The following is a 15,253-nucleotide window of genomic DNA, read 5'->3' as shown; positions in this document are numbered from 1 at the left end:
CCAGCAGTCCCAGATGCCCCCCGGCTGTCTGCCTTAATCACAAAATCACCTCTCTCTTCTGAACACCAGACGATCACTTCTTTGCAAAGCCACAGGATTTCTCAGGGTTTGCTGGAGGAATGAGACCCTCGCAAGAGGTGACATCCAGGTCAGCAGGTTACTGAGAGCATTCTGTGATGATTCCAAAAACGCTTCCCATTTCCCTACACTGTATTATACCCTGAATTAGAGGCAGCTTTTCAAAAACCATCCAGCTCCTCCCAATACATACTCTCCCTCCATGCAGAATAACTCACATAGCAGACTAAAACCCAGTCAAGGGAGTACAGCATCCAGGATTTTCCTCACCAACTTTTCTATCCAATGCACTAGTGTATTTGGGACACATAAGGGGCCTCATGCTCCATGTGGCGAGAAAGAGTCCTGTTCCATTCCTAGACCCCACCTTGTGCTCCCTAAGGGAGCAAGCACAGAGGGTGCTGTAAGATCAGCACACATTGGCAGTGGGGAACAAAGGGAGTGTAACGTGTCTATCTGTAGCGCACCCCTCTGGGGTGGGAGTGACAAGATTAGCTGACAACGATTCTCATCCAAGCCCCCCTCCCTTTTAGGCAAGTTAGCTGCGACATAGGGCTTTAAAAAAAGAGGGAGAGCACAACAGTAGCGTTGAGCAGACAACAAGATGGATTCTTTCAAAACAGTGGAAGGTTCGTGCATACGTGAGATTGTTTGGCTTTATGTTTACTACTCCTGATCAAATTAGCACAGTAAACGAGCGAGGAGATGAGTTCTCTGTCAGAGCTACAAATTCAGCCAGGGAGGTGAAAATCCAGCTGCCTTTCTTCCTATTACAACATCGACCCATTGTAAGAGAGTCTGCTACTTGGGTAGAGGTCGATTCTACTCTACCTCATTTGTCTCCTCCCTTCCCCCCAGAACAACACTGGGATATGCTGGTTGTATGAGTGAAGAAACAGTGTGAGGGGTGCGATGGACGTAGTGGGACAGACTCAGTCCTGTGCTCTATACTAACTCTATCAGCATGTAAGGGCCAAACTGTATTGCAAGGAGCTGGGGCAGAATTGCCCATTGCATAGGGCCACTTAAGCAGCCCTATGTTGCACCCCGCCCCCCTCCCCCCCACTTTGTAAGTCTTTGCGCGAAGAGTATGTAAGGGCAGGACGGGGGGGAGGGGCAGGGAGCACATAGAGGGTAGAAAGGGGAATCGCCACAGTGCACACCACTACAAAGATTTGGGACTGCTCCAGACTGTGGAACAGCCCTCTGGGAATTCTCAGGAAGCTGCTGTAAATTAGAGCACCTTCGAGGCTGCTCTAATCTACACCAGTGGCCATTTCAGCCCCTAGAGCAGCCCAGAATCCTGGGAATGGAAGGGTATGATCAAGCCACCTGTCCTCCTCTCCCCCTGCACTGTACTTCCTGCAGGTGCAGCACAGGATAGGTTCCAGAATGCAGAGATGCATAAGGAAGCCAGATTCTGGTGTCAGTTACAACCCGTATTAACAAAAAGAAAAGGAGTACTTGTGGCACCTTAGAGACTAACAAATTTATTAGAGCATAAGCTTTCGTGAGCTACAGCTCACTTCATCGGATGCATTTGGTGGAAAAAACAGAGTAGAGATTTATATACACACACACAGAGAACATGAAACAATGGGTTTATCATACACACTGTAAGGAGAGTGATCACTTAAGATAAGCCATCACCAACAGCAGGGGGGGGAAGGAGGAAAACCTTTCATGGTGACAAGCAGGTAGGCTAATTCCAGCAGTTAACAAGAATATCAGAGGAACAGTGGGGGGTGGGGTGGGAGGGAGAAATACCATGGGAAATAGTTTTACTTTGTGTAATGACTCATCCATTCCCAGTCTCTATTCAAGCCTAAGTTAATTGTATCCAGTTTGCAAATTAATTCCAATTCAGCAGTCTCTCGTTGGAGTCTGTTTTTGAAGCTTTTTTGTTGAAGTATAGCCACTCTTAGGTCTGTGATCGAGTGACCAGAGAGATTGAAGTGTTCTCCAACTGGTTTTTGAATGTTATAATTCTTAACGTCTGATTTGTGTCCATTCATTCTTTTACGTAGAGACTGTCCAGTTTGGCCAATGTACATGGCAGAGGGGCATTGCTGGCACATGATGGCATATATCACATTGGTAGATGCGCAGGTGAAGGAGCCTCTGATAGTGTGGCTGATGTGATTAGGCCCTATGATGGTATCCCCTGAATAGATATGTGGACAGAGTTGGCAACGGGCTTTGTTGCAAGGATAGGTTCCTGGGTTAGTGGTTCTGTTGTGTGGTGTGTGGTTGCTGGTGAGTATTTGCTTCAGATTGGGGGGCTGTCTGTAAGCAAGGACTGGTCTATCTCCCAAGATCTGAGAGAGCGATGGCTCGTCCTTCAGGATAGGTTGTAGATCCTTGATGATGCGTTGGAGGGGTTTTAGTTGGGGGCTGAAGGTGATGGCTAGTGGCGTTCTGTTGTTTTCTTTGTTGGGCCTGTCCTGTAGTAGGTGACTTCTGGGTACTCTTCTGGCTCTGTCAATCTGTTTCTTCACTTCAGCAGGTGGGTACTGTAGTTGTAGGAATGCATGATAGAGATCTTGTAGGTGTTTGTCTCTGTCTGAGGGGTTGGAGCAAATGCGGTTATATCGTAGCGCTTGGCTGTAGACAATGGATCGAGTGGTATGATCTGGATGAAAGCTAGAGGCATGTAGGTAGGAATAGCGGTCAGTAGGTTTCCGATATAGGGTGGTGTTTATGTGACCATCGCTTATTAGCACCGTAGTGTCCAGGAAGTGGATCTCTTGTGTGGACTGGTCCAGGCTGAGGTTGATGGTGGGATGGAAATTGTTGAAATCATGGTGGAATTCCTCAAGAGCTTCTTTTCCATGGGTCCAGATGATGAAGATGTCATCAATGTAGCGCAAGTAGAGTAGGGGCATTAGGGAACGAGAGCTGAGGAAGCGTTGTTCTAAGTCAGCCATAAAAATGTTGGCATACTGTGGGGCCATGCGGGTACCCATCGCAGTGCCGCTGATTTGAAGGTATACATTGTCACCAAATGTGAAATAGTTATGGGTCAGGACAAAGTCACAAAGTTCTGCCAGATCGATCCATTGTCTACAGCCAAGCGCTACGATATAACCGCATTTGCTCCAACCCCTCAGACAGAGACAAACACCTACAAGATCTCTATCATGCATTCCTACAACTACAGTACCCACCTGCTGAAGTGAAGAAACAGATTGACAGAGCCAGAAGAGTACCCAGAAGTCACCTACTACAGGACAGGCCCAACAAAGAAAACAACAGAACGCCACTAGCCATCACCTTCAGCCCCCAACTAAAACCCCTCCAACGCATCATCAAGGATCTACAACCTATCCTGAAGGACGAGCCATCGCTCTCTCAGATCTTGGGAGATAGACCAGTCCTTGCTTACAGACAGCCCCCCAATCTGAAGCAAATACTCACCAGCAACCACACACCACACAACAGAACCACTAACCCAGGAACCTATCCTTGCAACAAAGCCCGTTGCCAACTCTGTCCACATATCTATTCAGGGGATACCATCATAGGGCCTAATCACATCAGCCACACTATCAGAGGCTCCTTCACCTGCGCATCTACCAATGTGATATATGCCATCATGTGCCAGCAATGCCCCTCTGCCATGTACATTGGCCAAACTGGACAGTCTCTACGTAAAAGAATGAATGGACACAAATCAGACGTTAAGAATTATAACATTCAAAACCAGTTGGAGAACACTTCAATCTCTCTGGTCACTCGATCACAGACCTAAGAGTGGCTATACTTCAACAAAAAAGCTTCAAAAACAGACTCCAACGAGAGACTGCTGAATTGGAATTAATTTGCAAACTGGATACAATTAACTTAGGCTTGAATAGAGACTGGGAATGGATGAGTCATTACACAAAGTAAAACTATTTCCCCATGGTATTTCTCCCTCCCACCCCACCCCCCACTGTTCCTCTGATATTCTTGTTAACTGCTGGAATTAGCCTACCTGCTTGTCACCATGAAAGGTTTTCCTCCTTCCCCCCCCTGCTGTTGGTGATGGCTTATCTTAAGTGATCACTCTCCTTACAGTGTGTATGATAAACCCATTGTTTCATGTTCTCTGTGTGTGTGTATATAAATCTCTACTCTGTTTTTTCCACCAAATGCATCCGATGAAGTGAGCTGTAGCTCACGAAAGCTTATGCTCTAATAAATTTGTTAGTCTCTAAGGTGCCACAAGTACTCCTTTTCTTTTTGAGAATACAGACTAACACGGCTGCTACTCTGAAACCCGTATTAACTCACATGGAGCCACACTGGATTTCCACTCGTGTAACAGAAAGCAGAGTTGGCAAAGGAAGCTGAGGGGTAAAGGAGACGGTGTAATTCTGACACCAGCACTGTCCTGGCCACAATTTCAGTGTCAAGTGACAGTTATAGGAGATTGCATTGTGGCATTAGGCAGCTGCAGAGTAGAGCTGATTCTGAAGCCCTTAAAACTGAGCCACAGCACGGGTGGCTGCTGTGGATTGTAGTTCATTTGGTTACAAGTCAGTGATAGTGACAGCCCAGAAAGGAAGAAAGATGCTGTGGGACACCACACCAGCACACCCAGAAGTCTAGTTGCTGCCTGAGGAGCAAGATAAAATCTAGACGTAAGAAAAGAAGCAAGGCCTGAAAAGGGAGTTGTCATAAATATAAAGGGAAGGGTACCCACCTTTCTGTATACAGTGCTATAAAATCCCTCCTGGCCAGAGGCAACATCCTGTTACCTGTAAAGGGTTAAGAAGCTCAGCTAACCTGGCTGGCACCTGACCCAAAGGACCAATAAGGGCACAAGATACTTACAAATCTTTGGGGGGGGGGGAAAGAGGGGAGGTGGAAGGCTTTTTTGTTTGTGCTCTTTGTTTACATGGTTGTTCTCTCTTGGGACTGAGAGAAGCCAGAAAGAAATCCATATTCTCCAATCCATTCTAATTCAAGTCTCCAATATTGCAACCAGTATAGGTAAGCCAGGCAAGGCGGATTAGTTTATCTTTTGTTTTATGTGAATTTTCCCTGTGTTAAAAGGAAGGTTTATTCGTTTTCTGTAACTTTAAGGTTTTGCCCAGAGGGGGATCCTCTGTGTTTTGAATCTGAATACCCTGTAAAGTATTTTCCATCCTGATTTTCAGAGATGATTTTTACCTTTCTTTTTTTTTAAAAAAAAACAAAAACAAAAAAACCTTCTTTTAAGAACCTGACTGATTTTTCCATTGTTCCAAGATCCAGGGGTTTGGGTCTTTGATGATTTTGTAACAAATTGGTCAGGATATTATTCTCAAGTCTCCCCAGGAAAGGGGGTGTGTAGGGCTTGGGGGGGATATTTTGGGGGAAAGACGTCTCCAAGTGGTCTCTTTCCCTGTTCTTTGTTTAAAACTCTTGGCGGTGGCAGCATACTGTTCAAGGACAAGGCAGTGTTTGTACCTTGGGGAAGTTTTTAACTTAAGCTCGTAAGAATAAGCTTAGGGGGCTCTTTCTTGCAGGTCCCCAAATCTGTACCCTAGAGTTCAAAGTGGGGAAGGAACCCTGACAGGAGTCAATATAGTCAGAGGGAGCCAGGCATTCTGGATTCTGTTATTGGCTCTGTCACTGACTCACTTTGTGACATAATGTGACCAAGTGGCAATTTTCTGTAATATTTTTATTATGCCTTTGTGTGTCTCAGTTTCCCCATGCACTGTACTTCCTGCAGGTGCAGCACAGGATGGGTCCCAGGATGCAGAGACGCATAAGGAAGCCAGATTCTGGTGTCAGTTACAACCCATATTAACTCACATGGAGCCACACTGGATTTCCACTGGTGTAACAGAAAGCAGAGTTGGCACAGGAAGCAAATGGTTGCAAAAAGGGTTAGAATGTGGCTTTTGGGGCAGAGCGGGGGACATGAGGTGCTGTGTCACTTCACTGTCTAGGGTGGAATGAATTGATTGTTAGAGGACTGGCTGTAAGTGACCTATGTCAATGGAGCCTCCAGAAAGACAAAGGGAGCCGCACCAAACTGAACGATTGACATTATCCCGGGAACATATGAACTCAGCATGGGTCGGCAGGAAGGGGAAAAGTTTGGATTCTTGGAGGGACTCAGCAGCTCTCTCTAAGGACTGACAGAGAGCCTGGAATGGAGTCCATGGCAGCTTGGCTGGCTGACTGGCTTGGCAGTATGGACCATGTCTTAACCCGAGATTCTCTACACTCACTTCAGGACTAGCCGTTGCTAGTCAACTAATAAACCCTACGCTGTTTTAGAAAAGGCTGCCTGGTGTCACTGCAAATCCTCACAAACAGCCCTGAATGGTTACAGTACAAAGCCTCCTGCAGGAGTCCTGCTTGGCTAGACTTGCTGCAGGGAGCCACAGAAGGAGACAGGGTTCTCTGGTGCCTGAAGACCCAGTTTCGGCATCTTGGAGGCTGCAGCCCTGCCCTGCGGAATTGTGTGGGTCCTTGAGGCCCAGCACACTAAAGGAGTCACTCTCAAGGCACTGGTAATAGCTTGTGGCACGGACCAGAGTCTTGTCTCACTAGGTCTCAGTTTTCCCATTCACAAAACAGGGACAAGTCTACTGACCCAAAGTACTTTGGTCTCCTTGCAAGAAAGGTGCAACATAAATACAAAACATCACTATTATTCCATTTTCTTCCCAGCTGGTGGTCTGGAAAAGGGGATTCACAGGTCAGAGAAAGGGGTTTTTTTTTAACCAAAGTAAAAATTCAGGGAAAATTTGTTCCAAAAATTCCTAATTTTCTCTGGATTTTCCAGAGGTTCAAAGCATTTAACACACCTTGGCACCTGATGGTGATGAACATGATATCCAGCCTGTGGCTGAGACACTGGGCATATTTGAGAATCATAAGCCAGGACTTTGGTGACTATTCACTTGTCTCAGGGGATCAGTGTGAGGGGTCCTAGGAAGTAATGGGCACTCACAGAGAGAAAAAATGAGCAATGCATACGTTCCTACCTCTGAGCATTCTCTCTGGTGAGATTCACAGCAGCTTCCTCTTTATCCACAGCTATCACAAGGCTCTGGCACAAAAGGAAACAAAATACTCATTATATCACCAACATTACTGTTGTTAGCTGATGAATAGACATACAGGCTGTGGCAAAGGGGCAAATGAGACAGATGATGCCAATATAATGTCTTGGAAAGAGTCTCTCTGTTTTTCTAACACCAAAATCAGATATAGCCCCTGAAGAATCCATCTTAGGACTTCCGTGGGAGCAGGATACTTTGGGGTTGTGTAGTCGCACAGGGCTGACCTTACCATGAGGCGAATTGAGGCAGCCGCCTCAGGTGCCAGACTGTGTGGGGTTGGGGGTGGGCGCGGGTGCCACTAGGACCCAGAGTGTAGAGAATTGTGTCTGCTGCTGGTGCATATGTATTCTCTCTGCTCTAGATGCACAGAGATGGTAGAGTGCTGTGCTGGAGGAAGGAGGGCACAAGAGACATAACAGGCAGGCAGGAGAAAAGGTGAGAGGGAATAACAGAAAGCAGCAGGAGCTGCAGGGAGAGAGAGGAGGAGGAGCCTCTTATGTACCTCTCTAGCACCCCCAGGAGCCTGGACTGCTTAACACCAGCTTCTCAGGGAGCTTCCTGTTTCTGCTGCTTCTCTGAACCCACTGGAGGAGAACAGGCAGTCAACTGAAGTAGTAGGAGCCCATAAGACGCCGATATCTTCTGTCATTCAGGCCCGGCTACTAGCCTGCTTATATGTCCCCTCAATTGAGTGTTGAGAGCCACTATAGCTGGCACAGAACAGCAGTCATGAGTGAAAGAAGAAAATGCCCCTCTGGGGCAGCATTCAGAAAAAGAAAGAAAGCAAATGATGCTTTTCTATCGAAGCAGGAAGGAGCTCTCCTGAGATACATAGACACAAATATTCATGGTGATCCTTCCGGCCCCAGTCAGGATGTGAGTGGTGAAGAGATGCCTGATCTTCCATTAATCAGAGTGCAGGTGATCTGGCAGCTACTGCAGCATCGATATCTTCATCTCAAATGGATATAACCATGCATATTCCTGAAGAAAAGTGTAGATCAGAGAAGACTGCGGTGGACGTGCAAGAAACAGCTGCTGCTGAGTTTAGTTCCTTAAGTCTAGATGATCCAGGACTGTGGACCCACTTGAGCAGTAGCCTGAGGGACTTCCTTGTACTGCATGGGCCACAGCAAGTGAAAAACTTCATGTTCCCCAAAGACAATGAAAATAGAAGTTTCCATCCAACACATTACTTGCGTGGAATCCCCAATGGTGACAAAGTGGAGAGGCCGTGGCTTATGTACTCAAAAACCCAGAATGCTGCATACTGTTTTTGTTGCAAACTCTTCCAGTCTAATGTTCCAGCCACATTGGGTTCGACAGGAACAAAGGACTGGAAAAATCTGGCTAGAAATCTGGCATGCCACGAGAAGGCAACAAATCACCAGAAAGCATTCCATAGGTGGAAAGAGCTTGAGATGAGACTAAGGTTAAAGGCCACCATAGATGATCAGCATCAAGAGAAGATTGCATCAGAGTCTCTTTTCTGGCAAAATGTTCTGAAAAAGCTCATTGCCATTGTGAGAATGCTTGCTACCCAAAACCTAGCACTGCGTGGCACTTCAGATCAGCTGTATGTGCCAAACTAGGGAAACTTCCTTAAAATTGACAGGTTTCAGAGTAGCAGCCGTGTTAGTCCGTATTCGCAAAAAGAAAAGGAGTACTTGTGGCACCTTAGTTAGTCTCTAAGGTGCCACAAGTACTCCTTTTCTTTTTCCTTAAAATTGTGAAGCTGATGGCTGAGTTTGATGCTGTACTACAGAAGCATCTAAGAGGAGTCACCACCCAAGAAATGTACACACACCACTACCATGGAAAAACAATTCAAAATGAGATCATACAGTTTCTGGCAACAAAAGTCAAACAGAAGATTGTGGCAGATCTGAAGTCAGCAAGAGATTATTCTGTTATTCTAGACTGCACACCTGACATCAGCCATATGGAACAAATGACTTTAATGGTGCGTTTTGCAACAACAGAACCTAGTGAAACTGTCCCTGCAATGGTGACTGTCAGAGAGTATTGTCGAGAATTTATTGACATTGATGATACTAAAGGAGCTGGTATGACAAATGTGCTTCTTAAAAAGCTGGAAGATACGGGAATTGTGAAAGCTGACATGAGAGGTCAGGGCTACGATAATGGTGCCAACATGAGAGGAAAGAACAGAGAAGTGCAGACATGGATCCGAGAGTTAAACCCTCAAGCTTTTTTTGTCCCATGCAGTTCTCATTCATTGAACTTGGTGGTCAGTGATGCAGCATCAGCTTCTAGTGCGGCTGCTGAATTTTTTAATGTAATTCAAAACATCTATGTATTTTTCTCTGCATCAATGGCAAATTTTGAAGCAACATCTGGGAACATCCTCTCTGACACTGAAACCACTGAATGCCACACGATGGGAAAGTCGAGTGGAGACGATAAAGCCTATCAAACACCAAATAGGGAAGATAGCTGATGCCATAGTTGACATTATGGAGGAAAATGCTATGACAGGAACTGTTCATGGGAGAACAGTGGCAGAGGGAAACGGAATCACCAGAAACATACATAACTTCAAATTCCTGTGTGGCTAAGTGTTGTGGCATGACATACTGTTTGAAATATGAGACTCCAAGGCGTTGACCTTGATATATCTGGAGCGATGAACAACTGGACAAAGCAAAGTCATACCTACAGTCTTACCGGTCAGATGAGGGATTTCAAAACATTCTGAAGAGTCCACAGACGTTGGCAGAGGAACTTCACACTGAAGCTATTTCCCCACCCATTCAACAATACAAGAGTCACTGAAGAAGACGACATTTTGATTACGAGGCACAGGATAATCCCATAAGAGACCCCAAACAACAATTCAAAGTTGAATTCTTTAACCCGCTGCTAGATTGTGCAATTCAGTCAGTTGAAGAACGTTTCATGCAGCTCAAGGAACACAGCAGTATATTTGGGATGTTGTATGCTTATTCCAAAACTCCTCGCTATACCTGAAGAAGACCTACACCAACAATGCAGGGCACTAGAGACAGTGTTGACACATGATGACATGAGCAATATTGATGCGAGTGATTTAGGTGATGAACTGAAAGCCCTTTCAAGATACATTTCAGCAGGATCAACTCCAAAGGCTGTTCTGGAATATATGTGCACAAATAAGATGACCACCCTCTTTCCAAATGCTTTTCTTGCTCTGCGCATACTTCTAACACTTCCTGTAACAGTTACCAGTGGAGAACGCAGCTTCTCCAAGCTGAAGTTAATAAAAACATATCTATGCTCCACAATGACACAGGAGAGGCTGGTCAGCCTTGCAATCATCTCAACAGAGCATGAACTGTCCCAGACTGTGGACCTTCAGGAAGCAGTTCAAATCTTTGCAACCAAGAAGGCATGGAAAGCACTACTTGGACTATTCAAACAGATAAAAATGCCAGTGTTTACTATGCAGACAAGAAAAGTTACATTTGCAGTTCAGGCGTTTGAAAGTTAAGTGTTCCTTAACATTTTTGAACAAGACATTTTAAGTTGTCATTTCTCCTTTATTGGGGTAGGTAACAGAGCAGTACCATGAGAGGAGTAGAACAGGAAGAAGGCAGAATTGAGACCTTTCAAAGTTTTGGCCCAAGTGAGGGGGCATGGGGGTGTCATTTGAGCTCCCCATCTCAGGTACCAAAATGTTGTGGGCCGGCCCTGCGCTTGTAGGTAGGCCTTCAGCACGACTGAATATTTTCATTACCATTGCTAGCATTTTACCTTAATAAAAAGTCTTAGGGCCAGACCTTCTAATGGTGTGAATCAGCTGGAGTCAGAGGAGCTACACTGATTTGCATCAGCTAATGACCTAGTCCTAAATATATCTGTGATTCTGGCAGGCCAGATGCCAGCTCATGTCAAGGCCCCTAGGCCACACTGAACATTGACAAATGCATAGCTGGAAACCAATCTGGCTCACCTGTGTGTTAGCATTGTTAAAACAGATGTTAAGTTTTTACAAATGTATTGAGTGTTTGGACTTAATAAAATGCTTACAACTTGCTGCCTGCATTAATCTCACTTATAAAAGCTATTATTGGGAGATGGTAATAGTTAAGTGTTTGCTATGAAACTGGAAACCCCCACTGTCAGGAGAGAAGCATTACTAAGTGTGAGATACCAGTTTACCACAAGAGGTGCAATATTCTGTCCAACAAAAGAAGGCCTATAGACACCAGATGAACCACTGTGGAACGTCCGCAGACAAAAGACTTTCCTGATTGCTCCCCCCGACATCCAGGAAGAGGGGACATGCACAAACCCTCATCCCATAACAGTTTGAACTCTGGGGAAGGGAATAAAAATCGCCGATCAGAAGGCTCTGTGTCCCTATGCTGTTTGGACTTCAGTGAGGAGGCAAGATTTCTAAGCACAAGCAAGGAATCCCCAGCTGTTTAGTTTGGGTTAGCCCTAAAGGACATCTAGAGCTTGCAAATTACAGCAACTTCTCTTGCCTTTTGAAACCTAAGACTGTAACTCAAGTGTGTGTTTACCTGCTTTAATCTTGTAAATAAACTCATTTATTTTTCCTAGTTAATAGATCTTGTTAGTTTATCACAGGACTGGCTACAAGCGATGTCTCTGGGGAGAGTTCTAAGGTACAATTAACTTGGGATAAGTGTCAACTCACTGGCACACCTTAGGCATCCAAAATAGTGTCATCCATGCCATGTAACCTCGCACGTACCGTATGGGCCAAGGTGATGCTGTTTGGAGGTGTAGTGGGGTGGTCACCTGCTCTGGCCTTGAAGGGCTTAAAATAGCCCAGGAGAGGGCTGTGGCTAGGAGCAAGCAGTTCCCAGGCTGATTGGGGAAGCAGGCTCACCTGTGGCCATGCCCCAATCAGGGCTCAGCTGTCCCTTATAAGAGGGCAGTGGGCCAAGAGCAGACAGAGTCTCCTCTAGCTGTGGAGGGAGATGGGTCTGGCTGCTGGGGAGCGTACCAGGGTACCTGAGGTGAAGCAGGGCTGGGGAAGGCCAGAGGAGCTGGAAGACTCCAGACTAGAAAAGCCCCTGGCTGTAGGCCTGGCAGACGGCCTAGGATAGGTACTGGGATTGCAGGGGGCAGCCCAAAGGTAGGCAGAGGCAGCAGGTCCAAACCCCCTTGCCTGTGATGATTGGTTTATACGCTGCAGTCCGCCCCAGTGTGCAGGGGCTCAGTGGTCACTGGCAGTAGCCAAAGACTGAGGCGAGGTGGGGATAGTGGACGGGGGATCCCAGGGGACGGGAGACCCAGGGACTGTGGGGGTACTGCCAGCAGGCAGCACCCTGGGTAAAAGGGGCACCGGGGTCCGGGAGGGGCACGGGGGCTAGCAGCAAGAGGGACACTGGCCTGCAGAGGGCGCTCTGGAGGCTGGAAGAACTAACTCCCTGAGAGACCAGCAGGAGGCGCCGCAGGAGTGAGTCTCGCACCATTACAGGAGGACATGATTTTGTTCTACCGAATGGTGTCCTCCATCATGAGAGCTGTACGGAGTTATTCTGCGGACCGGATGCGGCCCACGGGCCACCAGTTGGACAATACACTGTCAGTCAGCATGCAAAGCGTGCCTTGCATACATAGACGACATACCACTGATTCTTCTCCAAGGGTGATGATCAGCCCGGATGAGTCTGAGGGATGAACTGATGTCCGGATCTGGAACAAGGGAAAGCCTTTTTCTCTCCACGGCATGTGGGCGGGGATCTTGGGTCATTCTTCCCCTCCCGGAGCACTGAGCAGGGATTATCCATTGCAGTCTGGGTTGGGGGTGGGATATATCCCACGTGATTGATAACCTGAGACCGAAGGGGGCTTTAGTCACTTATAGATCCCAGTCCATCCTGTGACTTTGTTTCCTCCTGGACCGGTGAGGAATTATGTTACTGGGGAAGGGACAGGCACCAAAATGGGCTCTTGGCAGTGATCGGGTAGCTGGTGAACTGTGACTACTGCTCATCGCATTGCTCATAAATGTCTCATTCTTTCCTTGTGTTCTTTTGTCTGTCTGTATCCACCTGTTGTCTCTTGACTTATACCTAGACTGTCAGCTCTTTGGGGGCAGGGACCATCTTTTTGCTACTGCAATGGGACTCAGTGCTACCATAATACAAAGGATGAAAAGCTCACCCACCATGGGCAGTTTGCTCAGTAAACTCAGTGCAACGGCCCCTGAGCCACAGCCAATTTCCAGGATCACCGGGTGAGGGACAACAGTGGGGCACTGATGACCCACATTAACTGCAGGGCTCCCGCTCCTCTGGATTTCTTCTTCCAACACCAAGGAGACAAGATCCTAGCAGAAAAGGAAAAGTGAGCTATTTCTGTGCAAGTCTGATGATGACTCAAACTAACACCGGAGAGCTGGGGAAAAGGAGGGTGAAGAGCCCCATTTCTCACCTTTGTAAACAAATCAAATGCATCTTTGTATTTAAAAAAAAAGCAACACATGGCAGCAGCAGGACTGAGATCCCAGAAACAACTTCAGCTCCACATAGTGCTTTGACTGTAACCAAATCTGCAGGTTCCCTACAGATCCTTTGATATTTTTTAGGACATTTGAAAAGAATAAGCAGCTGGAACACACACACATTGCCTGTCCCCCATTTCTTTTGCCACAATCATTAACTTTTATCTCTGAAAGCCTCATTACTCACCAGTCTTAGCCTTGCCATGTCTGAAACTCTACTCATGGTTTGAAATCCCTTAAGACCAACCCCTAAAGCACTAAGCCAACCAGCAGATGGACAAGAAATACAGTAAATGGCCCAATCAAGTAGGCTTCCTGTTTTGGCTTGCAATGCACAACTACAAACACTGGTTTGTTATTGTAGGGTCACACTCAGGAATGGCTGGTTGTTAGCATGGATTTTTATTTTATTTTGACAAATCAGCACTAGGATCTTTATTGTGAAACACATATAAAAACCCACAACAAAGAATTGTATGGATTTTGCCAACAGGTATATGAGCAGAAAGATGCTCCAGGGTAAATTCTAACTAGCAGCATTCTATGTCAATCCATTGTGAAAAAGTTCCTCCTCTACCTTGGTGGGTCTTGCGCTTATTGGCAGATTTGCTCCCCTCGGAGATTCACAGCAACCCTCAGTTTGGCCATTTTCGTGAACCCACATTACAGGTCAACTTCTGTGTCTGACCAGGAGTTGGAAGGTTTGGGGGGAACCCGGGCCCACCCTCTACTCCGGGTTCCAGCCCAGGGCCCTGTGGAATGCAGCTGTCTAGAGTGCCTCCTGGAACAGCTGTGCAACAGCTACAACTCCCTGGGCTACTTCCCCATGGCCTCCTCCCAACACCTTCTTTATCCTCACCATAGGACCTTCCTCCTGGTGTCCGATAATGCTTGTACTCCTTAGTCCTCCAACAGTACACATTCTCACTCTCAGCTACTAGCGCCTCTTGCTCCCAGCTCCTCACATGCGCACCACAAACTGAAGTGAGATCCTTTTTAAACCCAGGTGCCCTGATTAGCCTGCCTTAATTGATTCTAACAGCTTCTTGATTGGCTGAAGGTGTTCTAATCAGCCTGTCTGTCTTAATTGTTTCCAGAAGGTTCCTGATTGTTCTGGAACCTTCCCTGTTACCTTACCCAGGGAAAAGGAACCTACTTAACCTGGGGCTAATATATCTGCCTTCTATCACTCTCCTGTAGCCATCTGGCCCGACCCTATTTCCTCCCCACCCCGCTCAACACCACAGGGTTGGGCAACTTGGGACATCAGGCAGTGTACTCGTTACAAGCCATCTGCATTGCCATGGTGGCTTCCAGCCTGGTATTGTATGGTGAATTGGAAAGGTTGTAGGGACAGGAACCATATGGTCACCCTTGTGTTCTTCTCTTTATTTCGCTGCATCCACGGGAGGGGTGCATGGTCAGTCACAAGGGTAAACCGTCGTCCCAGAAGGTAATAATGTAGCATTTCCATAGCCCATTTCACAGCTAGGCACTCTCTTTCAACCATGGGCATCTTCTGCTCTCTCGGGAGGAGTTTCCTGCTGAGGTAGAGGATTGGGTGTTCTTCATCTCCAACCATCTGCGATAGGACAGCTCCCAATCCTACTTCAGATGCATCTGTCTGTAAAATGAATTCTTTGTT

General features: G+C 46.7%; 1 protein-coding gene across 5 annotated transcripts in view; it reads right to left on the bottom strand.

Annotated features, from left to right (window-relative positions):
- Nucleotides 1–15,253, bottom strand: part of HEMK1 (HemK methyltransferase family member 1) — a 63,463-nt gene that overhangs the window by 19,194 nt on the left and 29,016 nt on the right. For 4 of the 5 annotated variants that reach the window (XM_038408774.2, XM_043518502.1, XM_043518503.1 and 1 more), the window contains exons 5-6: nt 13,273–13,434; nt 7,050–7,114 (exon numbers count right to left, since the gene is read on the bottom strand). In XM_038408774.2, the coding sequence (XP_038264702.1) occupies nt 7,050–7,114; nt 13,273–13,434 (227 nt within the window). The remainder of the gene's footprint in view (nt 1–7,049; nt 7,115–13,272; nt 13,435–15,253) is intronic. The other variant, XM_043518505.1, reaches the window with a different exon arrangement.

This window comes from Dermochelys coriacea, chromosome 7, assembly GCF_009764565.3.
Source record: "Dermochelys coriacea isolate rDerCor1 chromosome 7, rDerCor1.pri.v4, whole genome shotgun sequence".
Taxonomy (NCBI): Eukaryota; Metazoa; Chordata; order Testudines; family Dermochelyidae; genus Dermochelys; species Dermochelys coriacea.
The sequence above is the reverse complement of the archived record's forward strand: the minus strand, read 5'-3'. Positions and strand labels throughout refer to the sequence as shown.